Consider the following 15,822-nt stretch of genomic DNA (forward strand, 5'->3'; position numbering starts at 1 on the left):
AAATCATCCATGGCAGGACTCATATTTATAAATGTTCAGTGTTATCAATACATTTGATATATCACTCTTTGTTTTAGCTAAGTGTACAGGTTTGATGCCTTCATGGACAGGAGAGGGAAGAGAGGTGAAAGCAGGCCGGAGAGAGGGAAAGACATGGGGCCCCAGGCTTTGACTACAAGGTGCTCTGTCCCTGACTTGCCGTCCTATTTCCGTATTCAACACTACAACTGGTCTGCGGTGTGAGGTGTTTTCCGGGGCGTGTGCGACTGGGTGTCTACTGTACTGACTGTTGGCGAGATGCAGGCCTGCGCTGGAGGCCTGGACCGGGTCTGGTGGAGCTCATCCTTGGAGCCGTAGCCCTGGTCTGACTGCTGCCCTCCCTGAGGGGATTCAGAACACAGCGAGGATGACCCAGCGTCTCTACGGCAACGCCAGACCTCTGGGCCCGAACAGGGGGGACCCGTCTCCTGAGTCTGCCTGTTTGTCATGTGGGGTCACTGTGGATCTGCAGGGTCCAGGCTGCCCTGGAAACAGGCCTTCATCTCAGCCTCAACACACGGAGGACAGGTGTGTCTCACCAACAGGTGAAGAGGTGGCCGGATCAGCCAATCAGAGGGGATGTATGCAGTAGCAGGTGTTTGACCTGTAGAGGGAGCCCTCTAACACAAACCAATCTACAAGTGGTGTTGTGGTTGGATTCTCCTTTAAAAAACTTGAAACCAGGTTTACATTTTTCTACTGCAACTACAAAGTATCTGAGATATAAAACGTGCCCATCCATGAGTCAATCCATACAGGGAATCTCCCTTTCTTATTCCTTTTATTCTGGTCGTCTTCTGGACAACACGACAGAAACTGTGAAAAAGGTGAAATTACAACTCAGACCACTAGAGCTCGCCAACGAGATAACACGTTTAGTGTGGGTCTCGATACACCAGAAGGACTTGTTGGCAACCCAGCACCACCAAGATACAGTAAGAAACCCCAAGGATGTCATGTCACGTGTGGGGGCGTCAGGGGGCGGGGCCTACCGGTAGTGCAGCATGTGTCCGCGGGGTCTCCCACGCCAAACAGCAGGCTCTGCTCGCCGTTGGGCTCGCCGGAGCTGTCGGCGCTGAGCTGGCTGAGGCGGTCGGCCGCCCGCCCCGCCCCTCCCGATCTGGGCGGGGACGCAGCTGGAGGGGGGGGGGGGGGGGGGGGGCGTGGAGGGAAGGTTAGGAGGGGGAGGAGCATGTGTCGGTGGTAAATGAGCAAATGAAGTCGGAGAGCAGCACTGAAACTAATAGAAGGATGGATTAGATCCTATCAGGTCAGAATGTATTGATCATCGTTCTGATCATGGATTCATCAGTTTAATAATCGTATTAGTAAATAAATCAACCATTTGCTGCTCATAGCTTGAGAAATGAAAAAACAGGGCTACTTTTCTAGCTCAGTAAAACTACACACACTGTACATCTTCTGTCAATGGGACTTTTCACAGAGGCATCGCGAAAAGCCACGACGAATGTCCTCGTTCGTTCCGGTCCTCGCATTAAAAGTCTCCTTGTTAGCGCTGGAGTAGCGTTAGCTTGCTCGACGCACAACATGGTCACATGGGGCCCTCAGGGGCCGAGGGGCGGGGCCCACCTGTGGTGGTGATGGTGGGGTTCCTGGTGGTCAGGGGCCGGTCGGTGAGCTGCTTGAACTGGGCGACGCCCCGCAGGACGTTGCGCACCTTGGTCCACATGAAGAGGCCGCTGCGGTTCCGGCTGGGCCACGGGCTCTCCAGGACCGCCTGGAGAACAGGTGACAAAAGGGACAGTTACAGTTAGGAGACGCTTTGGTCCATTCATTCACGCACAGACGGCGGTGTGAACCACACACCGCGACAGACAGCTCACAGGGTGAGGTGTCTTGCTAAGGGACACCTCGACACTGAGCTAGGAGGAGCTGGGGATCCAACTACCAACCTTCCGGTAACTAGTCGACCTTAGAACAAACGGGGTTGCCAACCGGGGCGCGTCCTGCTCACCTTGTTGTAGTAGCCGTAGGTGATGGCGTTGGGCTGCACGCCCGCCTTCTTCATCTCCACCAGCACGCGCACCGCCATCACGGGCTGCTCCCACAGCCCACACAGCTGCATCACCACGCGGTAGCACACCTGGGCACGGGACACACACACACGTCTCTCTCTCTTCATCCATCCACCTGTATCTGCCCATCTCTCCCTCATCCATCTCTTAATATACACACCCTCTATCTCAATTTATCAAGCCATTCCACTATCCATCCATCTATCCACCATCCAGCCATCTGTATCTTTCCGTCTACTGATCGCTCCATCATCCATCCATCAATTCATCCCTCGATCTAACTACTCCTCTCTCTCTTTCTCTCACTCCAGCCATCTCCCTATTATCCTTTATCTCCCCATGTAGACGTTACATCTACTGATCTCGTTCACGCTCCCTATACACATATCCAACTTTCTATCGATCGATCCATACATACTGTAGATCTATCAATCACCACCTCTCCTTCTGTTTACAATCTCTCCATCCATCCATCACCAACTCGCTCCTTCTGTTTACAATATCTCCATCCATCCATCCTTGACCAGAGAAACCCCGTCGCCAGAGCAGAGACCATCGTGGGACACGGTACCTCGTCCAGCATCTCCACCTCGGCCATCCTCATCCTGAGCAGCACGTCGTAGGCCTGGTGCATGGCGCGGCCCTTGGAGCGCGCCACGCGCACGCGGGGCGGCAGGCAGATGAACCACAGGCTGTAGCTGTGGCTGAACAGGCAGCGCGCCCACTGCGCCGGGTCAGAGTTGGAGCGCTTCGCCACCTTGTACGCCAGCTTCACTTCCTGTCAGGGAGGAAGTGCAGGAAGACTCAAGGCTCAAGATGGCGGTCGGGCGGGCGGGCGGAGGGATAGCTGATCGGGGGAGAGACAGTGGACTAAATGTTTGGGGCGTTTTTTTGGTTTTGATGGATGAGTGTGTCTAATGGACGCCTGCGGTTGGGGGGGGGGGCGGGGGGGCGGGGGTGCGACATGGGAGGAGGATTGGTGCTTTGGGTCAGATTTAGAGGGGTTTTGTCTTCTATCAACTTGTCTCGGAAACCAACTATGCCCCACATGTTTCACTAATTGATTCTGGATCGGATGTGATGTCACAATCTAGGCATTGTTGTTTGCAGATTTGCAGGTGTGTGTTTGTGTGTGTCTGGTGTGTTTGTGTCTGCATGTGTGAGTGAGTGAGTGAGCGAGTGTGTGCACGAGTGCGTGCGTGAGTGCGTGTGTGATGCATGTCTGGTTGTGAGTCAGTGTCAGTGTCAGTCAGAGTGTGTGTGCTTGCGCCTGCACCTGTGTGCGTGTGTGTGTGTGTGTGTGTGTGTGTGTACCTGCTTGGTCCTCTTGGCCAGCAGGGCGGGGCTGCTGGACAGACTGGAGCCGGCCGTCCTCATGTCCAGCGCCGGCCGCAGCGCCTTGGGCCGGTCGAACAGCTCCATGCGGAGCCGAGGGAACCGCTTGTAACTGGATGAGGGGGTGAGGGTTCAGTAGGGGTGACTGGATGAGGGGGTGAGGGTTCAGTAGGGGTGACTGGATGAGGGGGTGAAGGTGCAGTAGGGGTGACTGGATGAGGGGGTGAGGGTGCAGTAAGGGTCACTGGATGAGGGGGTGAAGATGGATTAAGGGTCACTGGATGAGGGGGTGAAGATGGATTAAGGGTCACTGGATGAGGGGGTGAAGGTGCAGTAGGGGTGACTGGATGAAGGGGTGAGGGTTCAGTAAGGGTCACTGGATGAGGGGGTGAAGGTGGAGTAAGGGTCACTGGATGAGGGGGTGAAGGTGCAGTAGGGGTGACTGGATGAGGGGGTGAGGGTTCAGTAAGGGTCACTGGATGAGGGGGTGAGGGTGCAGTAGGGGTGACTGGATGAAGGGGTGAGGGTTCAGTAAGGGTGACTGGATGAGGGGGTGAGGGTGGAGTAAGGGTCACTGGATGAGGGGGTGAAGATGGATTAAGGGTCACTGGATGAGGGGGTGATGGTGCAGTAGGGGTGACTGGATGAGGGGGTGAGGGTTGAGTAAGGGTCACTGGATGAGGGGGGTGAGGGTTCAGTAAGGGTGACTGGATGAGGGGGTGAGGGTGGAGTAAGGGTCACTGGATGAGGGGGTGAAGATGGATTAAGGGTCACTGGATGAGGGGGTGATGGTGCAGTAGGGGTGACTGGATGAGGGGGTGAGGTGGAGTAAGGGTCACTGGATGAGGGGGTGAAGGTGCAGTAGGGGTGACTGGGTGAGGGGGTGAAGGTTCTCTAAGGTGCCGGGTGAATTCAAAGGGACTCTACGCGATGCCCTCGTGGGGACAATGCGTTACAAGGTTCTCAAGGCTGAGATGGAAACAGGTATGGGTTGCCATGGTTTCTAGTCACCACCGTAAATAATGAGCGAGTGAAGCGGTGATCTTGACAAGGTTTCAGATCTTCATGTTCTCGTCCATCACTGTTTTATTTGACCATAACTACCGGTACATGTTAACGTTGACGTCATGTTCATGTTCATGATTCAAGCATCATAGGACTCATCACCAACAACCAAGAAACTGAATACCGTGCACAGATCAACCAAAACAGTGACCTGGTGCACAAACCATGATCTCCTACTCAACTCATCAAAAACAAAATAACTTATCGTCGACCCAAGACGCAAGCCGTCCACCAAAACTCCTGTGCTCATTAAGATGTGTGATGAACCCATCTCCATCACTGACACTTTCAAACTCCTTGGAACCCACATCAGCAACAACTCAAATGGAAAATAAACGCAGACCACATCTACAAAAAAGCCCAACAAAGACTCTTCCATCTCCGACAGCTCAAGAAGTTCAGAGTAAGGTCCCATCTACTGCTTCGCTTCTATACAGCCATCGTCGAAAGCATCCTCACCTCATCAATCACAGTCTGGTTCGGCAGTCTCGACTCACTCTCCCGGAAGAAACTACAGCGCATCATCAACAGAGCATCCAAAATCATTGCCTCACCCCTACCATCCCTTGAATCACTCTACCATAAACGGTCACTGCGCAGAGCCCGCAAGATCATCTCTGATCCCACTCACCCCGCACACTATGCCTTCCAACTACTGCCCTCTGGGAGGCGTTACAGGACAATTGCCAAACACACAACCCGCTTCAAAAACAGTTTCATTCCCACTGCAATCAATACCCTGAACTCCAGTCGCTGAGGATTATGCATGGCCCCTTAAGTATTATAAAATGTGTCTGTCTGTATGTATTTATGTTATATGTTGTATGTTTTATGTTTAAATGTAATGTTGGAACCTGTACCAAGGAGCTGTACTGAGACCAAATTCCACCAGCCTGGCTGTGTGGTCATTAATAAATTATTATTATTATGTTGTCTGTTCGGTCCGGTCGTCCTTTGAACCCTATATCCATCCAGGACGTGGTGGCCTTCTCAAAGATCTCCTCCCTGGGTGTTGGGGGCTTTAACTAGCAGGCTAGTGGTAGAAGGTGAGCTCTGTGAAGGCTCTCAGGGGCAGCTCCTCATGACAGCCGAGGTCGTGGATACAGTGAGTCATCAGAGGAGCATTTCCTTTTTCCGTTTGTTTGTGCGTTTCTCTCCCCAATGTCTCTCCCATTTGTAATGTTAGTTTTACAAGACAAATGTACCTTGTGTCAGAATAGTATTTGTAACGCATAGCTTGTTAAATTACACATCAATTTGTGTCATTTGGTGTATGTTTCCCCAAATGTAATTAAAAACAAAGTGTCTTCTATTTGCATTTTTATAAGAGGCGCAGTTGAAGCCCTCGGTATAAAAGAAAAGGCTCTGATTTGAACGGCAGCACACTGGGACACGACCTCATGGGGGCCGGGCCACATGGGACCGGGACCGGGTCTCACCTGTAGCGGGACGGGGGCTCGGACCCCCCCTCGGCGGGGGGGCTCGGGGGGCATGACGAAGACCGTGTGCTCGCTCCTCTGGGACTCGTCCAGCTCCATCAGCTTGGTGTCCTCCGAGGACTCGCCCTCCACCTGACGGAGGAGAGCAGAGTGAGGACCAGAGTGAGGACCAGAGTGAGGACCACAGTGAGGACCAGAGTGAGGACCAGAGTGAGGACCACAGTGAGGACCAGAGTGAGGACCAGAGTGAGGACCACAGTGAGGACCACAGTGAGGACACTCATCAGTCCGCCCCTAACCTCATGTTTTGGTGGAAGCTTTGTACACACACGCCCAACGGTGGATTCTAATTAGTAGAACTCATTTTTCATGGACATGGAGGATTGTCCTAAAATGTAATATTATATCAACTAAAATAAAATAACACTAACATAACTTAACGGTGAAATACGGCTTCTTGGAAAGTGACGCTTCACCAGTAAGTTACTGATGGATTGTTTTGGGGTAGACTCGTATATGAGAAAGAAAAGAAAGAAAGAAAGACCGGAAAAAAACAATTCCCTTACTAGGTGGTGTAATAAAAGTGAAAGAAAAACACTCCACTGGCTACGGCTGGCCATAGGTCATGGATTGAAACGAGGATGGATGATTACGCCATCGGTTTCTGAGCGACAAACGAGAGGAAATGCAGAGCGGGGGATGTGGAAAATAAATCTGTGTCAACCTACCTTGTTGGCCTTGGAGTCGCCGCCTTTATCAGGAGGAAAAAGCTGCCAGACGGGGGGGGGGGGGGGGGGGGAAGAGAGAGAGAGAGAGAGAGAGAGAGAGAGAGAGAGAGAGAGAGAGAGAGAGAGAGAGAGAGAGAGAGAGAGAGAGAGAGAGAGAGAGAGAGAGAGAGAGAGAGAGAGAGAGAGAGAATCAATGAACTAGAGGAAACATCCACTTCCTCTCTCCCAGTGGAGGAATGTTCAGTCCCCTGATGAAACGATATCAAACACGGACTGACGGAGACGATAACTCAGGACAGACTGACAGACTGTGGCCCGGGATGAGGAGGATTCACAGTCAATGAGGATCATTCTCAGTCAACGATGATGAAGTCATTTTTGATGACAAACTTTCATAATTTTTTTCGGGTGGGGGTGTGGGTTTACCTTCTCGATGCAGTCGTCGAAGAAGGCGAGGCCGGTGTCCTTGTCGCTGACGAAGGTGCACTCCTCGATGAAGCGGATGAAGATCTGCGTCTTGGTCAGCTGGGCGTAGAACTTCTGGTGGGCGCGGTCGCGGCTCTTCAGGAACCCTGGAGGAGGAACGTTTACAGTTTACAGGGCCTGACAGTTAGGACGGTTCATACACACCTCCACACTCCGCTAGGAGGAGCCGGGGATCGAACTAGCGACTTCCGGTTACCGGCAGACCCGCTCTACCTCCTGAGCAGACCAGGAACACACAAGAAGCAATGAGACCTGAACCACTCAACGTCTGAGGGTTGATCTAATCGTCTGCATGGCAAAGGTTCTCTATGCGTCACCTTCTGTCCTTCTGTGGATTTTTAGAGAATCAATATTTCCTAGAAGGAGACGTCAAACTTTAAAACATCTCCTCTTTTCATTTTCTTCATTCCCGGTTTGCCCCTTTGCTGTGGATTATTTTGAGTAATGCTGCAATCTATTTCCCAGCAACATGCCAAACAACTCTTTAAAGCCAATGGCGTAGATCATAGATCGCGGTTAAACACCTAAAATGGCTCCTTAAAATAGAAGTGCCAATAAAATCAGGCATTAGCAGAGGCCAGCCAGTGAATGAATTATGCATTAAGCTGCTGTGTTTATCCAGGGGCAGACGACGGATGGTAACTTGTGATAGCCAGCTTCTGTACAACGTCCCATAAAACATAAAGACCATCATCATATTGATCCACAGTTACACGCTCCTTATTGGTCCTACCCAAATGAACACCTTCACCTCCAGGTCTATTGCTCTGTTCCCACAGGAACATCATAAAGATATAATCACATGTTTAAACTCATACAACAGGACAAATATAATCGCTTCAAAATGTAAAAATTAGGAAAAGAAACGAGTGAAGGCATGCTAGGATTCCAGGTGTCTTGCTGCATGCAGATTAAAAAAACTGATAAAAAAAACACAAGTGCCGAAACAAAGCACAACAAATACCATCATGACCCTCAACCAAAGACCAAACAAGGCCAAACGGGGCCAAACGGGGCCAGAGCGGTGAGGCGGAGCGGAGGGCAGAGGGAGGGGGAGAGCCAGGGGGGAGAGCCAGGGGGAGAGCCAGGGGGAGAGCGAGGGGAGAGACAGGGGGAGAGCCAGGGGGAGAGCCAGGGGGAGAGAGAGGGGAGAGCCAGGGGGAGAGCCAGGGGAGAGCCAGGGGGAGAGCCAGGGAGAGAGCCAGGGGGAGAGCCAGGGGGAGAGAGAGGGGAGAGCCAGGGGGAGAGCCAAGGGAGAGCCAGGGGGAGAGAGCCAGGGGGAGAGAGCCAGGGGGAGAGCCAGGGGGAGAGAGCCAGGGGGAGAGCCAGGGAGAGAGCGAGGGGGGGGAGAGAGGGGGAGAACGAGAGGGAGAGAGAGGGGGGGGGGAGAGAGGGAGAGAGAGCAAGGGAGATAGCTGAGGGAGAGAGCGAGGGGGGGATAGGGAGGGAGAGAGCGAGAGCTATGAGAGAGAGTGAGAGAGAGAGCGAGGGGGGGGGGAGAGAGGGAGAGAGCGAGAGCTATGAGAGAGAGTGAGAGAGAGAGCGAGGGAGAGAGCGAGGGGGGGATAGGGAGGGAGAGAGCGAGAGCTATGGGAGTGAGAGAGAGCGAGGGGGAGAGCGAGGGGGGGATAGGGAGGGAGAGAGCGAGAGCTATGAGAGAGAGTGAGAGAGAGAGCGAGGGGGAAAGCGAGGGGGAAAGCGAGGGGGAGAGCGAGGGGGAGAGCGGCACCTTGCAGGTCGTAGAGGGAGTCGGCGGAGGTGGCCTTCTCGGAGGGCGCCTGGGTGATGGGCTTCAGGTAGCTGCGGTAGCCCTTCAGGATGGAGGCCATGAAGCGCAGGAACACCTCCTGGATCTCCATCTCCCGCAGCGTGGTCTTCTTGTGCAGGGTGAAGTCCACCTCCACGGGGCTGGCCTCCGCCACGGGACCCTCCGCTCTCCGTGCTGCGCGGGGGGGGGGGTACAATGACGTTTTCAAAAATTCAAAATTGTATTTGTTATGTGATGGGTCTCTTTACGGACACGACAGCGAAGAGAGACAGAAGAGCAGGTGGGAGACGAGAGGGAAGCCATGTGGGAGTTCCCAGGAGGGAATCGAACCCAGGCACACTGCCTCCATGGTCGATGCACTAGGGGGTTGGAACACTGAGCCGCCACAGATAGTTCGCTTTTAATGAACTCCTGAAATGACGTTTGTGTCGTGGTTACAAAAATGAGGTTTAATTTCCCCTGAAATGGTGATCTATAGAGGACCTATTCAAGAGGAAGAGGAACAGAAAGAGAAAAAGAAAAAGAGAATGATTTGACAGCAGTACAACTATGATCGGTCAGTTAGGAGTTAGGAGTAAGGAGTTAGGTGTTAAGGAGTCCAGGTGAGGTGAGGCAGGCTTGTGTTCGTACCGGCAGCCAGTGTGCTCAGGGAGTTCACCAGGCTCTTGCAGGGCTTCTTGGGAAGGTTCTTCCAGCTGCTATGTCTCTTCTCGTCAGACCTGGCACAAAGTCGAGAAGAGGGACAGTGGAAAAACACAAAATGGTGTTCAGCTGAGAGCAACTGTCATAACCGAGGTGATCTGTTCAATCTAAGATTTGCCTGGTGAAGCTTTTTGAAGCTAATCAAATGGCACAACAGTGTGTGTTGCTGGTAGAATCCCCTCCTCGTGGAAACACAACTCAGCAGTAGTAGTGAACATTTTTACTTAGCAATGTGTAGCATCTTATCCTAGCTGTCTTTGTTGTATACGGGGAATGGGTTAACCTAGTGATGGTTAGGGTATAAGGGGAATGGGTTAACCTAGTGATGGTATATGGGGAATGGGTTAACCTAGTGATGGTTAGTGTATACAGGGAATGGGTTAACTTAGTGATGGTTAGTGCATACAGGGAATGGGTTAACCTAGTGATGGTATATGGGGAATGGGTTAACCTAGTGATGGTTAGTGTATACAGGGAATGGGTTAACCTAGTGATGGTTAGTGCTTGGCACTTGTTTCTATGAACATCTTTAATGTACCGACAGCAATATCATTTTTTTTTAACATTAAGGGCATTTAGCAGATGCTTTTATCCAAAGCGTCTTACAATAAGTACATTTGTCATACATTTCTTGCTATATTGTTGTTTCTCTTTCTTCTGAAAAATGTACTTATTGTAAGTCGCTTCGGAGCGGCCAGTTGAACCAAAGCAGGGGAAGATGGGGTCCAGAGACCAAAGCGGGACGTACTGGTAGATGGTCTGGGTGTCCAGGTCCACGCAGACCACGTCGGGCGGGGGGTCGTAGAGGTCGAAGTAGCGGGAGTCCACCCCCACGATGAAGGGGCAGGGCGCATTGAGGACGTCGGCCAGGGAGAGCGGACACAGGGGGACGTACGGGCACTGCCACTGGAAGGGGAAGATCATCTGTGTGTGTGTGGGGGGGAGAGGGAGAGGGAGAGAGAGAGAGGGAGAGAGGGAGAGAATGGATGATGAAAGGGACTTTGAAAACGCAGCGTAGAGCCGTATATGTCTGTGTCGATCATGGCTTTGATCTCGCAGAAGATAAAATGAATAAATGACAACGAAGCAAAAACACAAAAGATACTTACTCAACTGTAGGGAAACTGTAGGGAAAGGGACACGCTAATACCATATAACACGTTTTTTTTCCGAAATCTGAAAGAAATCCACCCGTTCTAGTGAGCATGGGGGGAGGGAGACAGCGACCGGGAGAGGGAGGGAGACAGCGAGGAGGAGAGAGAGGGAGGGAGACAGCGAGGAGGAGAGAGAGGGAGGGAGACAGCGAGGAGGAGAGAGAGGGGGTGAACAAGTGGGAGAGATCGGGAAGGAGCGAGGAGGAGAGAGACGGGGAGAGCGAGGAGGAGAGCGACAGGGGGAGTGCGATGGAGTGAGCGAGAGGAGAGGGAGAGCCAGGGAGGGGCCGAGCGAGAGCCGGGGAGAGGGCGAGGGCGAAGGGGACTCACAGCCACCACGGCCTCGGCCACGCCGGTCAGCACGTCGGGCCTCAGCGAGTGCAGCAGGATCTTGCTCTCCATCAGCACCAGGTGCAGCAGCGTGCCGCAGTTCTCCGGGCCCAGGTTGGTGACCAGGGTGCCGTAGTCCGCCCCGCTGGGGACCGCAAGGGGGGGGAACATATTATTATTCATTCAGACATTTGAAGAAGAAGAAGAATTATTTTTGTCATCTTCTTTCGGGATTATTTTATTGGCTTTTTTTTTAATTATTTGATCCCCGGCTCCACCTAGCGGAGTGTGGAGGTGTCCCTGAGCGAGACGCCCTCACCCTGACTGCTCCTGACCAGCTGGCTGTCGCCCTGCGGGGTTGACTCCGCCGTCGGTGTGTGAATGTGTGCATGAATGGTTGTAAGACGCTTTGGATAAAAGCGTCTGCTAAACGCCCTGAATGCCAATGTAAATGGAACGCTTACTTTGTTTTCCCCAATACACCCAATTAGAGACATAAGTTGAAAGGGAGCAGGAAAGAAGGGGATAAGTGCAGAGGAAGTGAGGAAGAGGAGAACGCATACGGATCTGAATGGCTGAGAGGATTCAGACAGCTGTACCGTTTTTAAAACGCTTCACATGCACACGCCGTCACATGCACGATGAGAAAACCCAGGATACCGAACACAAGGTGAGATGTTTACTGAGGACTTGTGGAACTAAAGTCGGGCAGGGGAACAAAAAAGCCTGCGATCTCGATAAACAAGTTCACATCCAAAGCGTTAAGGCTGGAGTTATTCAAAATATTAAAAACTGTTTTTCTTACAATTATCAATCCTAAACCAGGGAATTAAACGCTACAACCGTCTGTGCTGTGTGCTAAGCGACGGTCCATGCAGGCGTCATTTAGATAATGGAATCGGTTTTTCACATTTCCCGGAGAAACTGACTTTGGTTTGGGAAGTTGGCAGTGGGACGGTTGACCTTGGAAAACTTAAAAACGGGCACAATTAGCCCCGTGGCGTGCCAGGAAAATGAAATGGATTTCTTTTATAGCCTCACTGCTTCCCCTCCGGAATGCTTCGCCTTCTCCGTGATGGTGCAGAGGCACCCCACCCAAACCATGTCTGGAGTAAAACCCAGACCCCACTCCTACGTCCACTTGGCAGGGGTGAAGAATGATGCATCAACTATTCCAGCTACTGAAATATAGGAGCTTTTTAGTGGAGTGTTTTTGTACTTTTTGTAGGTATTTTTACTTGAAAGTGTAGTGTGTAGAATTTTGTGGCATCTTGTGGAATAGACTTAAATGTAATGTTTAAGTTAAAAGTTTGTCAGATTGATTAGAATAAAATCCCATGAAAATAACAATTGTGTTTTTCAGTCATTAAGAATTAGCCTAATGGAGACGCCACTAGATCAAACACACAGCCTTTCAGTAGGCTTTGAGTTAAACACCGTACTGCATAGTATTCTACTGCTACTATGTATTTTGTACTTTAAGTTTAAACAAAAGCGTGTGCTTAATGACTAAATGTAAACATGAATGCTCACCTGAGGGGTAAGGGGGTGCACACAGGCTGGGAGAGCATCAGTGTGTCAAACGCCGAGAGCTGAAAGAAACAGTTCAGGTTATGTTATGTGACCAGCCACACATGTTATGTAATCAGGCCGCAATTAACACAATAAAAGCCCGGCCCCAAATTCTTGTAAGTAGAGTTAAACAATAGTTTGTACTGTTGGAATACATACATAAACAGTGATGGGAGGGCTGAGTGAGTGAGTGAGTGAGTGAGTGAGTGTGAGAGTGTGTTCACCTGAACCAGGATTCTTGGCCTCTGTGGGGAAGGAAACGACACGTTGTGCATGAAGTGTGAGATGTGCCTGTGGAGAGAGAGACAGGAGCCACAGAGAGACGGGTTAGTGTCTCGTCTCTGTCGGTCAGGGCTGTGCAAACCCCTACATACACTTTCACTTTCTTTGTTTGCTACTGTTACCCTAGAAATTAGGGATTAATAAAGTGTTTCCAGTGTCTTTTTCCTTCTATTTTACTTAATCTATTTATAAATATACATTTCCCCAGTATTGTATTGACGCCGTAACTGATTGAGTTCATGAAAATCTCTATAATATAAAATAAACATTGAGTCTATGAAAAACCCTATAATATTAAATAAACCTATCATCTAATTATCATACATCTCCTCGTATCAGCGTTCTGTTGCTATGAGCTAGCGACCATGTTATGCTCGCTAGCTCAAGCAAGCAGCCTGTTTACGGCTGAGCAGCAAACCACCGTCCTGGTGCTACGAGCAACCAGAACGTCTACGGCCGCGGCCCGACCAAAGCCCTCCTCCACCCCCTCTCGCCCACACGGCCAGCGCTGCTCCCCGACCCCGCTTACTTCTCGATGGGCAGTGGCTGCGGGCCCGAGACGGACAGCTGGTGCAGGAACACCAGGAACTTGCGGAAGGAGTCGAAGAAGGGCCACCGGGAGAGCAGGCAGATGCACTTGTTGGCCGTGACGTGGCGGCCGGGCACCGGCTTCTTCTCCACCGTGGTCAGCAGGCCCAGCTGGATCTTCTGCTTCTCGCTCAGCAGGTCCTCCGAGTACGGCTCGTAGAACTGGATGGCAGAACCGTACACCTGGTGGATAAGAAACCCTTTCAGTACATAAAATTAACAAGAAACCCTGATATCGACTTATTGTGTGAATCACGCCTGATGCCAGATTGTGCTGAAAATACAAGAGGGCGAAACAGAAGGAGGAGAGCAGAGGGCTGTGGAGTCCCCCCCACCACCTTGAAGAAACATCTGAAGACTGGTGGGACCGTCTGAATCTCAAGCTGTTGTTCATGTTAATATTTAGCTTGTTGTACTGTCGCTGTTGGATTCAGAAGGCCTTGTGGAACACGATAGATCTACTGTAACAGGTTTCATTGCTACTCACACAAGACTAGTTTGGCTTTTATTCCTATGTCTACTTTGTTCTAAAAATAACTCAGATTAGTTGGATTTGATGTTGTCCCCACTTAACTTTGGATAAAATCCTCTGCTGAATGTAAGTGATAAGAGGTAAATGGACTGCATATAATGGACTTATACAGTGCTTTTGTAACCAATGGCCACTCAAAGTGCTTCACAATACTGCCCAACGTTCAGCCACTGGCTGGCCCCATGGCTCAGGGGTCTGAGGGGAGTGGAGGCCAGCTCACCTTCTCCCCCGTGGAGATGGTCAGGACGAAGGTGGAGAACACAGGCAGGGGGTCCTTGGTCATGGGGGCCCAGCACTCGATCTTGGCCCCCATGGGCAGACAGAAGAGGGGCACGGACTCGGACAGGGGGAAGGACTCGTAGTCCTCCTCCGGGTAGCGGAAGATGAGACCTGAGGACACGGAAACACAAGGAGGTTGAGGATGAGGATGATGAGGATGATGATGTTGTTGTGGTGCCTGAAGGAAAAATCTGAAAACGAGGGAGAAAAGCACAATGTCTGACTGCACATGTCCATGATTCTGTATTTATTTCTGTGCTAAAATACCAGTATGAATTCACTTAACCTTCACATAGCTAGTCAAATAAGTTATTCATTTAAAGAAACCAGGTCTTTGAAGTGAGGCGACATTATGTCAATATTAACTCCTTTTGTGAGAAAAAAATAGACAGACAAGTCATTTAAAAAACAAATTAATAAGCTGTGACAGGAAGTACTGCAGGCAAAGATTACTAAAACAGCCGAATCACAGGGAAACGTACGGCCATAGATACCGGCACTCCGGGTGAGTTTGCACAAATTCACACTTGTGTGTTTGTTTAACGTGTTTGTCTTGTGTGTGTCTGTGAGGGTTGTGCATTCATTTCACAATGAACCATTTCGAAATGCAGGCTAGGAATTCATAAGCAAAGATCACAATAAAAAAAGGTCTAGCAGATGCTACAGCAGTTAATCAGATCCTATCTCATAACTGTAGGCATTCGTTCAAACGAGGACGCAGCTGTGGTCGCTTTCAGCGGGAAACACATGGCATTGAGCGTTGTTGCGTTCGCATCGTAGCGTTAGCTCTCGCCAGCAACAGTAAGACACAGAGGGAGTCAAGGCAGAGGGGATGAGCCATTGACCTGTGACTCACGACAAGCAACTACACACAGAAAGGTCGGCATTCAAAGTTCAAATACAAAAGGCAGAGCATTTCACAGAGAGAACGTCAGGAACTGGAAGAAAACCTGAAACACTGCTCACATGAAAACATGAACTGAAACATGATCAGAGACTCACCGGCTTTGTATGTGATGGAGTTGGACGAGGACACAGACTTCTTGTAACACAAGAACACGTTGGAGCCCCACTGGAAAGACAAAGGGACACCAGACACACAGAGAGGGAACCACCGTCAGAGTCTCTTCAGCTGACGACGTTGGAGCAAATGTTGGAGGGTTCTAACCCACACAAATGGTAAATGTAAAATGGACTGCATTAATACGGCACTTCTCTAACCAGTGGCCACTCAAAGCACTTTTCAATACTGCCTCACATTCACCCATTCATGCACGCATTCACACACCGACGGCGGAGTCGACCACGCAGGGCGACAGCCTGCTGGTCAGGAGCAGTGAGGGTGAGGGCGTCTCGCCCAGGGACACCTTGACACTCCGCTGGGAGGAGCCGGGGATCGAACCAGCAACCCTTCCAGTTACAAGCCAACCCGCTCCACCACCTGAGTTACATGCCGCCCCACAACAGCACATCCAAACCCTGTGGAA

General features: G+C 50.9%; 1 protein-coding gene across 1 annotated transcript; it reads right to left on the bottom strand.

The window, feature by feature from the left end:
* Positions 1-287: 287 nt before the first annotated feature.
* LOC311374691 (DENN domain-containing protein 4C-like) lies at positions 288-15,407 on the bottom strand (the record flags this gene model as incomplete). The annotated part of the gene is given in 20 exon segments (XM_084490485.1): positions 288-380; positions 499-524; positions 1,032-1,175; positions 1,630-1,777; positions 2,015-2,143; positions 2,647-2,853; positions 3,390-3,522; positions 5,915-5,955; positions 5,957-6,046; positions 6,643-6,684; positions 7,069-7,214; positions 8,858-9,070; positions 9,527-9,615; positions 10,347-10,522; positions 11,083-11,227; positions 12,616-12,674; positions 12,879-12,945; positions 13,466-13,707; positions 14,277-14,446; positions 15,338-15,407. Coding segments are annotated over 20 exon segments (2,430 nt in total), but the record flags the coding sequence as incomplete, so codon positions are not given.
* Between the last annotated feature and the right edge of the window lie 415 nt (positions 15,408-15,822).

The sequence above is a fragment of the Micromesistius poutassou genome, assembly GCF_964030765.1.
Source record: "Micromesistius poutassou genome assembly, contig: SCAFFOLD_5503, whole genome shotgun sequence".
Lineage (NCBI taxonomy): Eukaryota > Metazoa > Chordata > Actinopteri > Gadiformes > Gadidae > Micromesistius > Micromesistius poutassou.